The sequence below is a fragment of the Micropterus salmoides genome, unplaced genomic scaffold, assembly GCF_014851395.1.
Source record: "Micropterus salmoides isolate LMB-PRFRI ecotype aquatic unplaced genomic scaffold, ASM1485139v1 Ms_hic_scaffold_21, whole genome shotgun sequence".
NCBI classification, from domain to species: Eukaryota; Metazoa; Chordata; class Actinopteri; order Centrarchiformes; family Centrarchidae; genus Micropterus; species Micropterus salmoides.
In genome coordinates, this window is record NW_024041262.1 from 15412607 (window position 1) to 15431404 (window position 18798).

The 18798-nt window shown below is 40.5% G+C and overlaps 2 protein-coding genes across 3 annotated transcripts in view; both read right to left on the reverse strand.

The window, feature by feature from the left end:
• Positions 1 to 215: 215 nt before the first annotated feature.
• Positions 216 to 9184, reverse strand: LOC119915981 (dnaJ homolog subfamily C member 7-like). Its single transcript, XM_038735798.1, has 14 exons — positions 9049 to 9184; positions 6460 to 6548; positions 5959 to 6083; positions 5704 to 5817; positions 5505 to 5579; positions 5143 to 5261; positions 4307 to 4460; positions 3747 to 3911; positions 3499 to 3590; positions 3328 to 3401; positions 3048 to 3194; positions 2789 to 2944; positions 1739 to 1813; positions 216 to 1642 (listed from the first exon to the last, which is right to left on the reverse strand). The coding sequence occupies exons 1-14, from the start codon at positions 9117 to 9119 to the stop codon at positions 1605 to 1607; spliced, it is 1494 nt and encodes a 497-aa protein (XP_038591726.1). The 5' UTR covers positions 9120 to 9184; the 3' UTR covers positions 216 to 1604.
• A 2982-nt stretch (positions 9185 to 12166) lies between these two features.
• LOC119916340 (zinc finger protein 385B-like) overlaps positions 12167 to 18798 on the reverse strand; it is a 63698-nt gene continuing 57066 nt past the window's right edge. For both annotated transcript variants that reach the window (XM_038736323.1, XM_038736324.1), the window contains exons 5-8: positions 14434 to 14802; positions 14109 to 14311; positions 13831 to 13929; positions 12167 to 13133 (exon numbers count right to left, since the gene is read on the reverse strand). In XM_038736323.1, the coding sequence (XP_038592251.1) occupies positions 12903 to 13133; positions 13831 to 13929; positions 14109 to 14311; positions 14434 to 14802 (902 nt within the window). In that variant the 3' untranslated portion in view covers positions 12167 to 12902. The remainder of the gene's footprint in view (positions 13134 to 13830; positions 13930 to 14108; positions 14312 to 14433; positions 14803 to 18798) is intronic.

Below are 18798 nucleotides of genomic sequence, written 5' to 3' on the forward strand. Positions count from 1 at the left end.
TTATATGGCTGTCAAACAAATGTAGTGTAAAAAAAAAAAAAAAAAAGTGAAACATCTTCCTCTGAAATGTAATGATGTAGCCGTTTAAAGTAGCATAAAATGTAAATACTGAAGAATACTCAAGTACAGTACTTAAATGTACTTTGTTCCTTACTAATGGAATCTGGAAAAAAACGACAAATTATTCCAGAAATAAATTTGAGAAAAGTCCATCATTACAGTAAAAGACGAGCCTTTAATTTCGCAATAAGAAAAAGCATGTCCTGTTAATACCATGACATGTTTTAAAAATTATACATAGATCAGTGACAGAACTATTAACAATAGAATCTTCCAACCTACTATCAGTGCCCCTTTAAAACAGGTGGAACAAGTAGGGGAAGGGCTGTTCTGACCAAACGTGCATGACAAGTGCAGGTGGATGCCAGCTAGCTGTGACTGATGGGGACATGAAGCCAAATTTAAATTTTAAAGGTTTTCCTGCAAAAGAGCACAAAAAAAACCACCACACACACACACACAACATGCTATGCAAGTGTTACTGTTGCCTTTTGCAAATAGTATGTATCTTGCTCTGAAGCTTTTGATGTAGGTTTAACTGTAAGAGGTTAATTGATCTGCTCATTCTGGTAAGGCACCACTTGAATGGGACAGCAGGACAGACCGCAGCACAGATGTGTAGCCGGTGCATTCAACAGAAGAAAATCTGTAGGTGTATGTATGCTGATTTTGGCCTGTTTCACGAAGAAAATACTTTCACAGTCTGAGTGCAAAGAGGATGATGTGGAAAACATATACAAATGAGTCTCTTTCAAAAAAAATATAAGGAAGACAATGAACACTGGCATTCTGCTGTATACAGTCTGGAATATACAGTACAATAAATATAAATAGACCGAGGGAAGACTGAAGTAGACAAATTTATGGACACAAACGATTTACATTCGAGTGAAATATACAATGCAGGATGGAGAAAAGGAGAAGAAACAAAAACCCTGCAAGTCAATTCTATATTTGGCAAGTGAGCCACTAAAACCTGGACACACTCGCAAGAGACCAGCATTGTCCTTAACGGGCTGTCCTGAGGTCAGTTTTGACATTGAACTCCCACAGTATGTCAACTCTTGCTCTATAGAGACATGCTGTCCCAGGTGAACCTAAAAAACTTGCACCACGTTATGTCTTCTAAAACTAAATCAACCATGATGCTCATATTTCCAAAACGCATTTCTTACTACTGATCATCTTTATGAAGGTTGAGGCAGTTTTACAAGATTAGATTTTCTTTAATATCACTTTGATTTGGCAAATAGGGGGCATGCTCCGATCAGCTAATCCAAGCCTCTTAAAAAAAGATTTCTTAAGCACTTCTTTATTTACAATGTTAAATCCTATCTAAAGCTTCCGTATTATCCTTTCCCATGTTTGTTAGCATCAAAGTAAGGAGAAATTTAGGAGTGAATGCAAGAATCAAAAACCTCTTATAAAAGAAAAGTGAGGAGATTTTGCAAGACACTCAGGAGAAAGAGCATCAGGTGGTGACTGTGGGTCCAACTTCATTTTGTCCACTGCAGGGATGCGTTTTCCCGCATGCCTCCTTTGCTTTAGCCAAATTGGAAAAAGAAATTTCCAGGTCCAGAATCTTGAAAATAAAAGAAAAAAGAAAAATTAAGTTAGTTAATAGAAAGCATATTCTCTGACCTTAAGTGCGTCATTAAACTGGAAAAATAAAACACACCTGGGCTGGAATCAAAACTGTATCCTCCACCATGGCCACCAAAGAAAGCCCTGAAGATGTTGTTTGCATCAAAATCTAGAGAAATAGCAAAAGGCAGATATGTAAAAGGGATTAGCTGGTGATAGCGATCTTCAGGATGAACAAGATGGGTAAAAAGATGACGTAACTTGCTAAAGAGAATGGGAATGAATCAAGACATACTGTACTCACATTGTATAACTTGTGTATCTACAATACATACTTTGATAGGTGGTACAAATTCAACAGGTGCGCTACTGAGGCACCTGGGATTTATTGGTGCTCAATGACTTCAGCGTATTGCGTAAGTAAAAAATGTATGTCATTACGAATGAGTGAATACTCAGCTGAAACAAGTAACTGCTACAGATAACGTAGTATGAGTTTCACTATAGTAAAATATCTATTTACTAATAAACGATAAATATAGCAAATTTTCTAAAACAATTCTGGTGCAGTTCTGCAATTAGTTTTCTAATACATATAGCAATTCTGATCAAACCATATATCAATTTCAGGCTCAGATACGGATAGTTCACTCAGAAGATACAAATAATGGTGTTCTCGCTCATACATGTCACACTGAGTTATTAATTTATGTGGGATCCATGTTGCTAAGTTTGAATATTCACCTTCAAAAACTTCAAATTTGTAGACACATTATGATGTTCTGTGTACAGTACTGTGGCCTCTTTTATAGACACCATTTTATATCCATATTGTAAATAATCTGTGAATCAGTTTTGGTAGCATCTGAATGTGTCCTTTAGTAGTTGCTGTAGCTGAGTGATGAACTTGTCATTGACAATAGATGACAATGAAGCAGTTGAAATGAGATGAAAGAAAACTGAATTCCTAGGGACATACCAGTGTTTTGACAATCGTTTGGAGTGCAACATTTCTAAAATTTATATCAGTACAGACATGTTTTCTTTAATTCCACTAATGATCAGCAGCATGTTTAATGTAAATCTAGCCAAAGAAATGCAAAAAAAAAAAAAAAAAAAAAAAAAATCTAAAATAGGAACACACCTCTACCATCAAAGCCGCCATCATCATCCAAGTCGTGTCCATTGTCATAGCGGATCTTCTTCTTTGGGTCGGAGAGCACAGTGAAGGCCTCACCCACCTCCTTGAATTTCTTTTCCTCCTCCTTTTGCACCTCTGGAGTGGCAGCGCTGTGGCGGTCTGCAAGACGATCACACAATACAACAAAGGCTTCCACATAAATAACATCAAATACGATCAGATTCGGTATCCTGCAAGTCTGTGTAAAGACCGAGAGGGCTACCTGGGTGGTGCATGAGGGCCCGTTTGCGATAGGCCTTTTTGATCTCGTCCTCGGTGGCGTTCTTGCCGACACCCAGCACCTTGTAGTAATCTTTCCTCTTGCTCTTCTTCAGCTCCAGCTGTGCTGTCTTCAGCAGATGCTTGTGATCTAGAGGGATTAAATCGAGGAAAAAAACAAACAACAAAAAAACACATGCGAGTGTGTGAAAATCAATAATACCAACAAGTATAGCAGGTAAAAATGCAAAAAAAATGAAAGGAGAAAACAGTCAGCAGCTTACCTGATGTTTTCTCTGTCTGGTAAACTTTTTCATAGTCCCGTACAGCCTCCTCATACTGCTCTGTGTTCATGTAACTACGGGACACACACGACATCACTCAAAAGCTGCAAAATGCTGAACGACCAAACACCCAAATGAGGACAAATGTGCCATATTGACTGTATAGCATACCACTGAGCTCTTCTTAAGTAGGCCTTGATGTAAGTGTCGTCTAATTTGATTGCACTGGTGCAGTCTTCAATGGCTTGATTAAGTTTCTTCAGCTGTTGATGAGGAAGAAGTTAATTACAGTGAAGTGATTGAAGACAAAGAGCTGGAGGAGCCCACAAATAATCAGTAACAGTTTCCATTACATTCCAGACTCTCCAACCCTGTGGTAGAAAACAGTACACAACATAAGTCCATTTGCTGCCTTTTACCTTTGCTCCTGCTGTGGCTCTGTTGCAGTAGAGTTTAGCGTTGGTCTTGATGTTGTTGGGGTCTATCAACAGGGCCTCAGTATACAGCTGGTAGGCAGCTTCATAGTTGTTGTTCTTAAATGCCTGGTTGCCCTCCTCTTTCTTGGCTTTTAAGGCTTTGGCATTCTGATGTAGGAAGAGACCAAATCCTCACATTTCTTTTAAAATATTAATCTACACTTGCAGTGAAATGTACAATATTCTAAATATTTCCGCATGCCTTACACCATGAATTTACTGTATTAAGCTGCCTCATCATGTATGTGAACTCTAGGAAGACACATTTTTCAGTCCATTTGTTTTAGCAGTTTTAGCAGCCCTGCAACTACAAATGTGCTGCACTGCGCTAAAATATAAATGTCTAACATTTTAGGTTCATTTGCTTTTTTCGTACACATTTGTCTTACATAAGAGATTTCAAAATATGTGCTGCTTTTATCACAGTTGGTCAACTACACGTCTGTTTTTTTTTTCCCCCTTCCAATTAAATGAGGAGGAAAGAGACAGAAAGACAATCTTACCCTGCACGCTAGCCGGGCCTTCTCATGGTCAGGTGCCATGCGCAGAGCCTGGACAAAGAACTGCACAGCTTTATCGATGCAGTCCTCGTAGTAGAGACACAGGCCTCGTACGTACAGTGCGTCTGCGTTTGTGGAATCCAGCCGCAGGATATCACTGAAATAGATCGTTTTGTTAAAAGATCTGCTGGGGGAATCTGAAATAAAAGCCACTCTTCTTAGTGGAAAGCGACTAAAGCAGACCCTGTACTCATATTTAAAATCTTTTGTGAATCCAAGAAGCTTGCACTAATAATGACAGGAGAAAAAAAACTGCATCACTGTTACAAAATAATCATATGCCATGAACACTATAGCCCCTTTTCCACTGCAAAGTACCAGCTCGACTTGCCTCGCCTTTGTTTGGTTTTCCATTGTAGAAAACATCCGTCGAGGTTCCAAGCGAGCTGAGGCGATACTAAAATGTGATGTGAAAACACAGCAGACTGCTGATTGGTCAGAGAGAATCGTCACTATTCACTGCATCATCATTATGCACGCCTGACAGAGGCCAGCAACAGAAATCCAGTTGCCCTTGACTTTAACCTTCTTTGGATAACTATTTTAACTTAACATTTTAACTTAAATCAAGAGACAGCAATGTGTGGGTCACTGGTGTGTGTGTGTCGCATTGAACATTATGTCGCGGCTGTTGTGTGTAGCGTCGCTATGATGACCAGCTACATTGAGGGGTACTATCTCTGGGTACCATCTGCAGTGGAAAACAGAGCACGGCCAAACTGAGTCAAGTCGAGTCGGTACTGGTAATGGAAAAGCGCCATAACATCAGCTGCTCCTACCTTGCTACAGACTGGGCTTCTGGATAGCGTCCCAGCAGAGCCAGACACTCAGCCTTGAGGATTTTGAAGCGGTGGCAGGCAGAAGCCACAGCTAAGGCCCGGTCCATGCAGAACACCACCTGGATCAGGATGATATTTTTTTTAAAAATGCAGAAAATGTTGCATTTCCAGTCAAACATGCCGTTCAAACAGAAGGTTTGTGCAAATAGGGCCGTCAACTACTTAAACTCTTCCACTGACTGGTGCTTATTACAAACCAAAGCATATTCAGAAATTATATTGTGATGCCACGGATATTGCTTAAACTATCCAGTTAGATGGGGCAGTAGTGTTTGTGAGAAAAGAGAATGGGTGTAAAGTACCTTTCTGAAATCCCGCTTTTCAAAGCCAAAACCCGCCATTCGTTCGAACTCAAGTAGAGTCGCTGCAGTCTTATTCTAAAAAACAACAATCATCTATCAGCACTTTATTTATAGTGGTAACAGTCTGAGTTGCATGATTCAGCCTTTGGCTCTAGTATGTAATTCGATTCTATGCATTTTAAGTTCAGGTGATCTCCACCTCCTGCTGGGCCTCTCTGTTGCTGGGCTCCAGCTCCAAAACCTTCTGAAAGCAGCGACTAGCTGCCATGGCGTTTCCTAAAGACAGGTGGCACTTGCCCTCACGCAGATGACCCTGTGGGACAGCAGGGACACATTTCCTTTTCAGGACTGTCTACATAGTACTCTCAATATGCAACTGCTTTGAGGCAGTAAGTGTTGTGCAAAACTGAGAATGAAGACAATGTTCTAGATGCAAGAGTTTGTTCAAACTGACCTTCATGAAACAGTCATCCAGCCGCACAGCCTGCTGGGAATCTTCTAGGGCCTCTCGAAAGCGACTGAGCATCATGAGGGTGGCTGCCCTGTTGCCATAATAACTGGCATTATTGGGACATGCATCTTGAGATGAAAAATGAAAAATCTGTGTCACACAGGCAAACTGAGATGCGGGTACTTATTACAGATAAGCATTTCACAACAGGAGAGTATGAACTAACTAAGATTGGTCAATGGGTGCTTGGTACATCCACGAAATCACTGCAAAAACATAATTCCAGCTGGGCTGCACAATTAATCGAAATCACTATATGGACAATTTAGTGCAATATCCAATTGCAGGAGCTGCATTTTTTTTGTAAAATAATTGCTGCAGAGATGTCCCAGCCAACAAATCTAGTTCTCCAGATGAAAGAAAACATGTGTTTTTGAACCTCAACAAATATCACATTATGATTTTAATAGTTTTTACAAGTAGAGTAGCTAGTAGTAATCTCACCAATGGCCTTAGTATAGTAGTTGAAAGCCTCTGAGTAATCCTTCTGGCTGTAGAATGCATTTCCTTGTTCTTTGAAGCCTTCTGCCTGGCTAGAGAGAGGAGAAACAGAAACCAAAGTCAAGGTGGAGCAAGTACTGGAAAAAGGAGAAACAGAAACTTAAGTCAAGGTGGAGCAAGAACTTTATGAAGACAACAAAAATGAGCAGATACAATAAAACACAAACTATTGAGCCAGCCCTCCACAAGTTCTTAAAGACTCATCAACTCACTCCAGCTAGCTTGTTATAAAAATAACTCAAGCGGGATCATATATTAACATATATTTTTATGTTATTTTGTGAGAATGAAAGAATTCATTGTCATCAAACCAGACCAGCTGCCTTGCTAGCACCCATTTGTGTGCATCAGAGAGTTTTCTTGCAAATGAAGCAGTGCTGGTGTCTGAAAGGACTTGACTGTGTTGTGTGTTACACCTGGAACTGGGACAGCAGATCAGGGTACACACAGTCCTGATGGCCCCAGTACTAAACATAGCAGTGAAATTCACCTTCTGCAGTCCAGTAAAAAGTGCCAAGTGTTAAAGGATACATCAACGCTGATTCGTCTAAGGAGGAAGCTACTGCTGTGCTGCTCTCACATTTTACAATTCAGGCCAAAGCCCAATCAGTGACATCGTGGTAAGTGTTTTCCCATCAGCCAAAAAGAGCAGCTTTAACATCAGTAGCTCAGTTTGGGTGCAGATAAGAAGAAGAAAACCTGAGCCTTGCCCGTGCAGCAAGAATTTAGTTTTGATTTAGGGTCCAATTGTAATTTCCACAGGCTAAAATTTAGGCATGGTACCCAAGACCATAACTGACGCAAAAAAAACCCCAAAACCATGCAAACAATGATGACATTCTATTGCTGTGATAAGCTAATTACAGCTGATAGTGTTGGCCCATATTCTGAATGTAAAAGTTAGGCTACACAACTGCTAAAATCAGGATTGGATTAGCTTTTTAAAATTGCAAATTTGAGCATTCTTAAACATTATTTAATAAGAGCAAATGAAGGGCTGCAACATTTTTTTTATATATATAAAAAAAAGAATTCATCATTAAAAAGTTCTGATTTCTTTGCATGACTCTGGTTTGTTGTGCATGTCACTTGCCACAGTCATGGCAAAGAGCACATTAATGTGTAAAATTTATAATTCGTAAAACTGTATGCTGCCAAGTTTGAAACAACAGCGCCGTCTTGTCAAATCAAATTTGTCCTCATATTGAATATAAAATTAAAAGATATGTAGGTTAATTTAAGATGAACAGAGGATTGTAATACTTGTGATCTAATGCTTGCATTTCCTATATATGGTAACAGGTTTTCTTGGTTTAATAAGAAGCATTTTGCACAAAGTTGTGGCCATTCATGTCTGTGAATTAATTAAATTGCACAGCAGAACATATATCTACTATCTACATCTGCCTTCAGTATGCAAGTGTACAGCTCTGACAGCCCAGCTGTGTCTCTTGAAGTACTGAACAGGGAAAGCACTTTGCGTCAAACGTCACATCGAATAAACCCAATGATGAAGAGGCACCACCAAAGAGATCATTTGTATTAAAAGCCTGACAGATCATTGTCATTTGGAAATACTTTTGCATTTGTATCCTCTGATGTCTAATATTCATTGGTAATGTTCATAAACACTGTAATTATGCACATAAAGATGTATCTGTTTGTTTATTAGAACAAAATGTGTTATTTCTAATTTGGAGTGAAGTAAACATTCTATGCAGGACAGATCAGATACATCACAGGACACCAATACAAATGCAAAGTGTGTTGTCAGTGATGATGATTCATCCCTACAGGTAAATTAATGTGCGCTAACCAGACGCCATCACTGTTAATTTATGGTTAACTATTGAAATCTTTGGTGTCCTATCATGACATCTTCCTTTTTTCATAATTGAAACTGTCTTGGATGTTTCTAGAAGTTACTAAAGTTAGATCATCACTGTAACTTTATCTGATGGTTTGAATACCAAGTCTTGCTGAAGCTATCTGGCTGCCTTGTATGGAAATTTCTAGAAAGATGAAAGCACTCACAGTTACAAACTTTAACGAGCGTCCAGCACGAACATTTAGTTATTCTTCATTTCCCGTGTTAAGATTTACAACTGTGTCCGTACAAAGAGGTTCATTACAGTGAGTCCTAAAGGACAATAACGTTAGTGCTGCGATTTCTATAAGTTAGCTGAGCATGTGTCAAGACGCGCTAATTCACTTGGTTGGCTTGGTTCTCTTTACGGGGATGAAGTTAATTTAAAAAAAAAAAACCACAATTTGCTGTCTATTTCCAACCATCGAATCTATGATAACAGCAATGGCTGACATGTATGGAAACCATTAAAATTTAAGATTTAGCTAAATGTGGCATTTAGCTAAATTACCCCCCCCCCAAGCAAGCTAGCATGGTTAGCTTGTCCCCGGGCTGCTTTCCAAGGCTTGTCAGATAACGGCAGTTGAATTCAGCCAAGAAATCTTTGGTTATTTCCACATTATACACGCAGCACAATGAAACACGGCGGACAATTATGTGTTTACCGTTCCAGGTCATCAGGATTGCGGATTTGGGGTTCTGTGTCCACCGGCACGTCGATGTCAACAGCTGCCATTTTTTCTGGAAAGGACGAACATGAACCGACGTCATTTCCGGGAGCTTTCCCCCCCTTTCTTTCGGTTTTGAGGTCATAAAAAACTAGGCCATATAACATAGTTTATGTAACTGCGGGATTTTTATTATATGAATAGTTTTGTTGAATGTTCTAAATCCAAGATATTTTGCATTTTATTGTATTAATGTAACTGAGACTAAAATTCACATTTCAAACTTATATTAGCTTTTCAAAACAAAGGTTGCAAAAAACACAAAAACACTAACGTGCTCCTGTTATAACCAACTTTATCCTACGCCTGAGATTGTGTTCCTCTGCCCTAAACTTGTATTTATTTCTCAATGAACTCAGAGCTCACCCTGACCTCCAAATAGACACATGCATGTGAAGCGGCAGGCTCAGTGAGGTCAGGCCGCTGCTACCGGGGAATGATTGATTAACAGTTGGACATACTGTGGCTGATTTTGGATTTATACAAAAAGCACTCCCACATATGATGTGTTTCAGTGTTTTCATACCACGAGATGGCACTAGAGTATCATGAAGTAGGCTATAAGGAATACTTTATGCTTGGGGGACACAAGGCAGTGACTTTGTGTTTTGTGTTATTTAATCCCTAATTAAGCACCATATAGTTTTGAGTCTGGCTAAATCATTGACATGAAGTATCACTTTGTTTGTGTTTATGTTGGTGGTCATCAGTAGTTCAGTGTTATAATAATATATAATTTTATATTGTATATTATACTTGATGATAAGGTATTTTTAATTTGCTAATGATATTCACTTTGAGTGATTTGATATAAGAACAGTATCATTTATTGATAATGCAAGTTATTAGAGTGTGTGTCTTTGGTCCACAACTATATTCATACATGAAGCCTACATTCACCATAAATATCTAAAGAATGGTAAAAGAGACTCATATTTGCATAAGAAGAAAGAAACTTCCACAACTGTGTAAAAAAACAGTACTATTTATAAGTTAGAACAGAATACAGTATTGACATTTTTAAGCACATAATAATTTACATTATTGCAATTGATGCACAGTTACAATAGTCATTAATTTTACCAGATGACACTTCAAAAATACATATTGCTTAGGATCATTCAGCACAATCAAGTGGGAGGGGATTTCTAAAGTGACAGAATATTGTTTTTTAATACAACTCTAAGAAAAATAACAAGTTACATAAAGACGTCAAAGACACATTTAAAAAGTTGTGAATAAATCATTTACATGTTTGGGGAACAGCACACATCACTGTTTCTTCATATTGCACGAACAGCATCACGCTGTTGCAAAATTAACTAACTAATTAACTAACAAACTTATTTATCTAACCATCACCTGAAGAGCTTTTTATAATGGCTCATGTCAAAGAAATACAAGTTTTAAATGTTATAGCTTTAAATTAAACCATCTCATTGTGTGCAGTACATGTAGGCGGTCTACATATAGTGAGACATTCTTGGCATCATATAAGGGTGGTTGTTGATTGTCACATCATTACACAGAGGGTAAGAGAGAAAGACACAGACAGAGAAACAATGAATGTGTTTATTAATCTAAAACAAATTATAAAGAAAAAGCATCTACAGGTGCTGGTCATATAATTAGAATATCATCAAAAAGTTGATTTATTTCAGTAAGTCCATTCAAAAAGTGAAACTTGTGTAATGTATACATTCATTCCACACAGACTGATATATTTCAAGTGTTCATTCCTTTTTAATTTTGATGATTATAACTGACAACTAAACCCCCAAATCAGTATCACAGAAAATTAGAATATTGTGAAAAGGTTCAATATTGAAGACACCTGGTGCCACACTCTAATCAGCTAATTAACTCAAAACACCTGCAAAGGCCTTTAAATGGTCTCTCAGTCTAGTTCTGTAGGCTACACAATCATGGGGAAGACTGCTGACTTGACAGCTGTCCAAAAGATGACCACTGACACCTTGCACAAGGAGGGCAAGACACAAAAGGTCATTGCTAAAAAGGCTGGCTGTTCACAGAGCTCTGTGTCCAAGCACATTAATTGAGAGGCGAAGGAAAGGAAAAGATGTGGTAGAAAAAAGCGTACAAGCAATAGGGATAACCGCACCCTGGAGAGGATTGTGAAACAAAACCCATTCAAAAATGTGGGGGAGATTCACAAAGAGTGGACTGCAGCTGGAGTCAGTGTTTCAAGAACCACCACGCACAGACGTATGCAGGACATGGGTTTCAGCTGTCGCATTCCTTGTGTCAAGCCACTCTTGAACAAGACACAGCGTCAGAAGCGTCTCACCTGGGCTAAAGACAAAAAGGACTGGACTGCTGCTGAGTGGTCCAAAGTTATGTTCTCTGATGAAAGTAAATTTTGCATTTCCTTTGGAAATCAAGGTCCCAGAGTCTGGAGGAAGAGAGGAGAGGCACAGAATCCACGTTGCTTGAAGTCCAGTGTAAAGTTTCCACAGTCAGTGATGGTTTGGGGTGCCATGTCATCTGCTGGTGTTGGTCCACTGTGTTCTCTGAGGTCCAAGGTCAACGCAGCCGTCTACCAGGAAGTTTTAGCACTTCATGCTTCCTGCTGCTGACCAACTTTATAGAGATGCAGATTTCATTTTCCAACAGGACTTGGCACCTGCACACAGTGCCAAAGCTACCAGTACCTGGTTTAAGGACCATGGTATCCCTGTTCTTAATTGGCCAGCAAACTCGCCTGACCTTAACCCTATAGAAAATCTATGGGGTATTGTGAAGAGGACGATGCGATACGCCAGACCCAACAATGCAGAAGAGCTGAAGGCCACTATCAGAGCAACCTGGGCTCTCATAACACCTGAGCAGTGCCACAGACTGATCGACTCCATGCCACGCCGCATTGCTGCAGTAATTCAGGCAAAAGGAGCCCCAACTAAGTACTGAGTGCTGTACATGCTCATACTTTTCATGTTCATGCTTTTCAGTTGGCCAACATTTCTAAAAATCCTGTTTTTGTATTGGTCTTGTATTGGTCTTAATCATCACAATTAAATGACAAACATTTGAAATATATCAGTCTGTGTGTAATGAATGAATATAATATCCAAGTTTCACTTTTTGAATGGAATTACTGAAATGATGATATTCTAATCATATGACCAGCACCTGTATATGTGCTGTAAAGACACATTTGTTCAGATGCAATACCCCCAGCCTTTGTCTTTTCATAGATGGAGATCAATTATATGAAAGTAGCCAGTTTCACGGGGGAATAACACAATCTGGATTTTACTGATTCAGATTTAGTTATGAAAGTTAAAGCTGGAATGAGATGTTGTACTTGTTCTCCCAGAGTACAACTAGACAGCTCTCAAAGTGAAAGAAATTTGTCAACAAACACTTAGTAACATTTACACAGCCTAGTGTATTAGTCTATTATTGTCTTATAAATAACTAAAAGATGCTTGTCATTATGGCTTCCAGAGGGGTACAGACCCCAGGGAACATGCACTCAACAATTTGTTGAGGGGAAACAGCTGAGCGATGGTCCTTCAGTTTTTTAAGGGGGTGGTCAGTCAGCAGTGAAATCTCAATCCACATCTGTGTATTCTGCATACTGTTCTTATGACTTGAACCTTCCAAATTTGACATGCTGATATGCTGGCCTCGCAGTCGGTTCATAGTGTCCTGGTGTCCCTCACTGGGTCCCATGCTTTGTTCTCACAGGCCAAGATACACTTTTCTGGTAGTCCAGCTTTGACTAGGTCCACTCTACTGTCAGGCCTCTAGGCTAGCTTGGCACATTGCTAGTAAGGAGAGAAGATAATAGGTGCATGTGTGGCCCTCAGAGGTCCTGGGGCAGGCCTAAAGAGCGTGGGGCTGATCAGTGGACCATGGATAAAGGCCGTGGGACCCGGCGGCAGCCGTAGTGCCAAGGGTCCGGAAGCCATGGTGCACAAGGCAGCTGGATTGAGGGGGCTGGTCAGGAACCCTGCCGGCAGGGTCTTGGATAGCTGTTTCTGCAGGGCCAGTTTAGTCTGAAACCAAAGACAAGAGACATTGTCGAAACAATATGTCTAAAGCTATGCTAGCAGTTCTGTGAAGCTGTATGTTCACGTACCGTGTGCTTAGAGTTAAATAATAAAATCAGCATGCTAACAAGTTCACAATGACAATGCTAATAAGCAGATGTTTAGCAGGTATGATAACCATCTTAGTTTAGCATGTTCACATGCTAAGATTTGCTAATTAACGATAGATGCAAAGTACAGATAAGGTGCATGGGAATATAATTAGTTTTGTAGGTCATATTTGGTCATAAATCAAAAAAAATTAGAATTTTGACCTGATGTTGGCACTAGGCAGAAAGTTAGATGATCACTACAGTTATTAGAATTGTCTGGGTATCATCAACTTAGGGTAACAAACTTTAATAAGCTTCATTCTGAGGCCTCTAAAATTATGTTAAAACAAGGCACTCATTTTGAAATAGCACAGACTTTTCACATAACAAATTGAGTCACTTATGTATTTGTATCAACCACTTGGCAGCCTTCAGACTTGCAAATATGTTGACAGGTGCCAAGCAGAGCTCACCTTTTGCATCTACTGAGTATGCAGTATGTATTGTATATGTTCTTTCATGACCATGTGCGATGTGGACAAAAATAAATGTAGTTTAATGTGTGTGTGTGTGTGTATGTGTGTGAGTGATTGTGTTTGACAAATTCTTACCGCTAAGACAGCACTGGGCTGTACTTTATTATAAGGAGTGAACTTCACCTTGACAGGCTTCCCAGCCAAACGCTCTTTGTGTCTCCTGCTATTCATGTGCTAAAAGGCGGCAGGGATATAAAGAACAGTGATTCAGTCAGGACAGCTCACTAGTAAGCCAAAGAGTAAACAAATTGAGTAGTTTTCCTTGTGGAATACAAAGGTTTTGCCATTTTTAGTTTTCATATAGTGGTCAGTGGTTTTTACAGTAGTAATATTTGCCAAATTAGGATAAACACCTGCTTTAGCTGTGTCTCTGAGTTGACAGACACCTGGCACATTTCACAGTGAAAAGGCTGGCTGGATACACCCACGACCGCTCTGGTCTTGCTGCCCATTCGCTGTTTAATTCGGCACATGGGCCTGGGTGATGATGTCACCTTGATCCTGCGTTGTGGCTGGCTGCTGGATGGGCCATCAAGCATCTGTTTGTGCTTGGACCCTATTTCATTCCAAACAAAGAGGACGACCATGTGTCAGAATCATGGTTAACATAAAAAATGGTTGTGACATTTTTAGGTCAAATGTTAATTGAAGCAATATCAGTAGCATTGCAGTACATACCACTACAGTGAGCTTCCAACTGGGAGCTAGAATTGACCGTCACTTTGCACGTGGGACAGTGGAGATGTTTTTTGTTGCTTTTGGTCTCCTTAGCCTCGTCCACCTTCACCACCTCCTCCTCACCTCCCGTGAAGCTCCCCTGAGGGCCACAATGTGTGGCCGAACTGGTGGCCGGGCTGCACCCTTTCCCAGGTGGACTGTCTGAAGGTAGATCAAAAAGCTGGGGGCCAGGGGAGATTTGTGGGGACAGCTGAGGAGAACGGAGCAAGATGGAGTCTGTGGATGAGGGCTGTGAGGAAAGAGTGGGCACTAGCAAGCTTCCCTGGCTGCTCTCTGGCTGCTGCTGTGCAGGTTGGGAAGTACTTGGGCCTGTGGATGGATGGATAAAAATAGATGAGCCCAATAACACTCGGTATAACAATATGATATTTATCTTGGCGCTTTATCCAGATAAGAATAAACATTTGTTAATCCAAAATCTAATGTTACTTTTATATAAACAATGAATTTGAGAGCACCCATTGTCATCCCCAAAACACTGTATAGGATTATAGCTGCTTCAATGTCACGCAGCTTGTGAAGTCAGAATAATTTTGGATCTTCAGAACTAATTTACTAATGATAAAACATTAAGGTTATATGACAACATTATGATAACAAACAAACGACATAGAGTTGAAAGAATGCAAACAAATGATGAATACCAGATATAAATGCAAAGGATGTGATTGTCAGTGATTTACAGTGATTACAGCATATCCAGTGGCAGACCGCAGTTTAAGTAATGAATATTCTATAATAATAATAATAATCCTTATTTGTAGAGCACTTTTCAAAAACAAGTTACAAAGTGCTTTAACAAGTGTAAAGACAATAATATCCAAGAGACAATAATACAAAAAACATGTCATATATCTATGTGATCTATGTCATATATCCCCTCTGATATCTGTCTTCTCAGTTCCTCATATACATACAATATATACACAATAGTTTATGACGTACTAAAATATAGTTGTAATTGGATATAAAGACATTCTTAAGTATTTAACAGTGTACATATTTGTCAACAATTATAACTTCTCCTATGAGGACTAACTTATATTAATACAACTGTGTTACTATATTGTCATTCATTATGAGTGCCCACAGGAGGATATATGGTTGCTGAAAAACACATTAATAAAACACCTACAACATTATAATGTAAGCTACTAAAACTTGATGTACTAGTTACAATATGAGAGGGAAAAAGTAAACACAGTTGTATAATACATTGATATTTATTCATTTAGTTTACGCTTTTATTCAAAGTGACTTACAATTGCTATTTATGTCTGGGGTCGCACGCCTCTGGAGCAACTAGGTGTTAAGTGTCTTGCACAGGGACAAATTGGTGGATGTGTCAGAGTGGGGAGTTGAACCCAGGTCTCCCGGACCACACCAAAGGCATGTATCTTATCCACTGCCCCATCACCACCCCATAATACCACAACCACCATCAATGTATAAAAGTATTTCCTTTTCGTATTCTCATCTACTTAATTTTCTTTCTTCTGTGTTTTCTCTCTTTTCTTCTGCCTTCTCAATCATTTCTCCTTTGTCTCCTTGTCTATCTGTCATTTGTTCTCTCCCTCTGTCACCATCAATCAACCATGGCAACCGCCGAATGTAACAAGCTTATCATTGTGTGGTTAGAGGGAAATTGATAGGTGCTGGAAGAAAATGGGAGGGGGGAGATCAATAATGAAAAGCAAAGCTTTTCAGAGTACAGAAAGGAAGATGGTGACATTTGTGTCGGGAAGAATGAGAAGGTGAGTGACAAATGACTGGGGGTAAAAGAAAGCAAAGTTGCTACGCGTACAGCAGCTATTTTGTTGGCAATGTTGTTGAAAAACCAATACCTATAACATTAAGAATATGGATCCAGGCTTGAAGCTACCAATAAGGACAGTCATGTCCTGTATTTTGTCTGGAAATTTGGGAATTTTTAACAAAGCGACAATAGAAAGTTACACATGGTGGGTTTTATAGGCAGATTTGAGTGTTTTTTGGCACAATAACAAGTAAAACTAGATCATGTGCACAAGGACAGTGAAGGCATACCATCGCATATCTTCATTTTTGCGCATATAATTGCAGCACTCTGCACCAAATGGTTGGGTAAAGTGCAATATAAAGTGGGTGGCCATCAGTTTATACACTGGAACACTTAAACAACACAATGTAACTCCAAGTCAATCACACTCCTGTGAAATCAAACTGTCCACATAGGAAGCAACACTGATTGACAATCAATTTCACATGCTGTTGTGCAAATAGAAAAGACAACAGGTAGAAGTTATAGGCAATTAGCAAGACACCCCCAAATAAAGGAGTGGTACTGCAGTTGGTGACCACAGACCACTTCTCAGTTCCTATGCTTCCTGGCTGATGTTTTGGTCACTTTTGAATGCTGGCGGTGCTTTCACTCTAGCGGTAGCATGACACGGAGTCTACAACCCACACAAGTGGCTCAAGTAGTGCAGCTCATCCAGGACGGCACATCAATGCGAGCTGTGGCAAGAAGGTTTGCTGTGTCTGTCAGCGTAGTGTCCAGAGCATGGAGGCGCTACCAGGAGACAGGCCAGTACATCAGGAGACGTGGAGGAGGCCGTAGGAGGGCAACAACCCAGCAGCAGGATCTGCTACCTCCGCCTTTGTGCAAGGAGGAGCAGGAGGAGCACTGCCAGAGCCCTGCAAAATGACCTCCAGCAGGCCACAAATGTGCATGTGTCTGCTCAAACGGTCAGAAACAGACTCCATGAGGGTGGTATGAGGGCCCGACGTCCACAGGTGGGGGTTGTGCTTACAGCCCAACACTGTGCAGGACGTTTGGCATTTGCCAGAGAACACCAAGATTGGCAAATTCGCCACTGGCGCCCTGTGCTCTTCACAGATGAAAGCAGGGCACATGAGACAGACGTGACAGAGTCTGGAGACGCCGTGGAGAACGTTCTGCTACCTGCAACATCCTCCAGCATGACCGGTTTGGCGGTGGGTCAGTAATGGTGTGGGGTGGCATTTCTTTGGGGGGCCGTACAGCCCTCCATGTGCTCGCCAGAGGTAGCCTGACTGCCATTAGTTACCGATCCTCAGACCCCTTGTGAGACCGTATGCTGGTGCGGTTGGCCCTGGGTTCATCCTAATGCAAGACAATGCTAGACCTCATGTGGCTGGAGTGCGTCAGCAGTTCCTGCAAGAGGAAGGCATTGATTCTATGGACTGGCCCACCCGTTCCCCAGACCTGAATCCAATTGAGCACATCTGGGACATCATGTTTCGCTCCATCCACCAACGCCACGTTGCACCATAGACTGTCCAGGAGTTGGCGGATGCTTTAGCCCAGGTCTGGGAGGAGATCCCTTAGGAGACCATCTGCCACCTCATCAGGAGCATGCCCAGGCGTTGTAGGGAGGTCATACAGGCACGTGGAGGCCACACACACTACATTTTGACTTGTTTTAAGGTGTGGTTTAGTGTGGTTTTCCACTTTGATTTTGAGTGTGACTCCAAATCCAGACCTCCATGGGTTGATAAATTTATTTCCATTGATAATTTTTGTGTGATTTTGTTGTCAGCACATTCAACTATGTAAAGAAAGGAGTATTTAATGACATTATTTCATTCATTCAGATCTAGGATGTGTTATTTTAGTGTTCCCTTTATTTTTTTGAGCAGTGTACTTATTAAAGGCCTGCTTATTTGCCACTACTGACTCAAAACTCTAATTAAGCTACACTATTTTGCCAAAAGTTTTAGGACATCCCTCCGCATCATTGAATTCAGGTGTTCCAATCACATCTTTGGCAATAGGTGTATAATATCAAGTACCTACGCATGCAGACTGCTTCTACAAACATTTACAATAATTCCATTGGTGAAATTTCCTCACTACTGAATATTCCACGGTTAACTGTTAGTGGTATTATAACAAAGTGGAAGCGATTGGAAACAACAGAAACTCAGCCACGAAGTGGTAGGCCACATAAAATAACAGAGCGGAGTCAGCGCATGCTGAGGCGCAGAGTCAATATCTACAGACCTCCAAATGTCAGGTGGCCTTCAGTTTAGCTCAAGAACAGTGTGTAGAGAACTTCATGAAATGGCCCAGCAGCTGCATCCAAGCCTTACATCACCAAGTGCAATGCAAAGCATCAGATGTAGTGGTGTAAAGCATGTCGCCACTGGACACTAGAGCAGTGGAGACGTGTTCTCTGGAGTGACGAGTCACGCTTCTCTGTCTGGCAATCCAATGGACGAGTCTGGGTTTGGTGGTTACCAGGAGAACAGTACTCGCCTGACTGCATTGTGCCAAGTGTAAGG

What these genes read in the sequence shown, in the direction of transcription:
- LOC119915981 (XM_038735798.1), bottom strand. Translation starts at nt 9,119, where the DNA reads ATGGCAGCTGTTGACATCGACGTGCCGGTGGACACAGAACCCCAAATC. An exon ending in CTACTATACTAAGGCCATTG is followed by an intron (nt 6,084 to 6,459) that starts GTGAGATTACTA and finishes TTTCATCTCAAG; the next exon opens with ATGCATGTCCCAATAATGCC. An exon ending in ACAGAGAGGCCCAGCAGGAG is followed by an intron (nt 5,580 to 5,703) that starts GTGGAGATCACC and finishes GTTGTTTTTTAG; the next exon opens with AATAAGACTGCAGCGACTCT.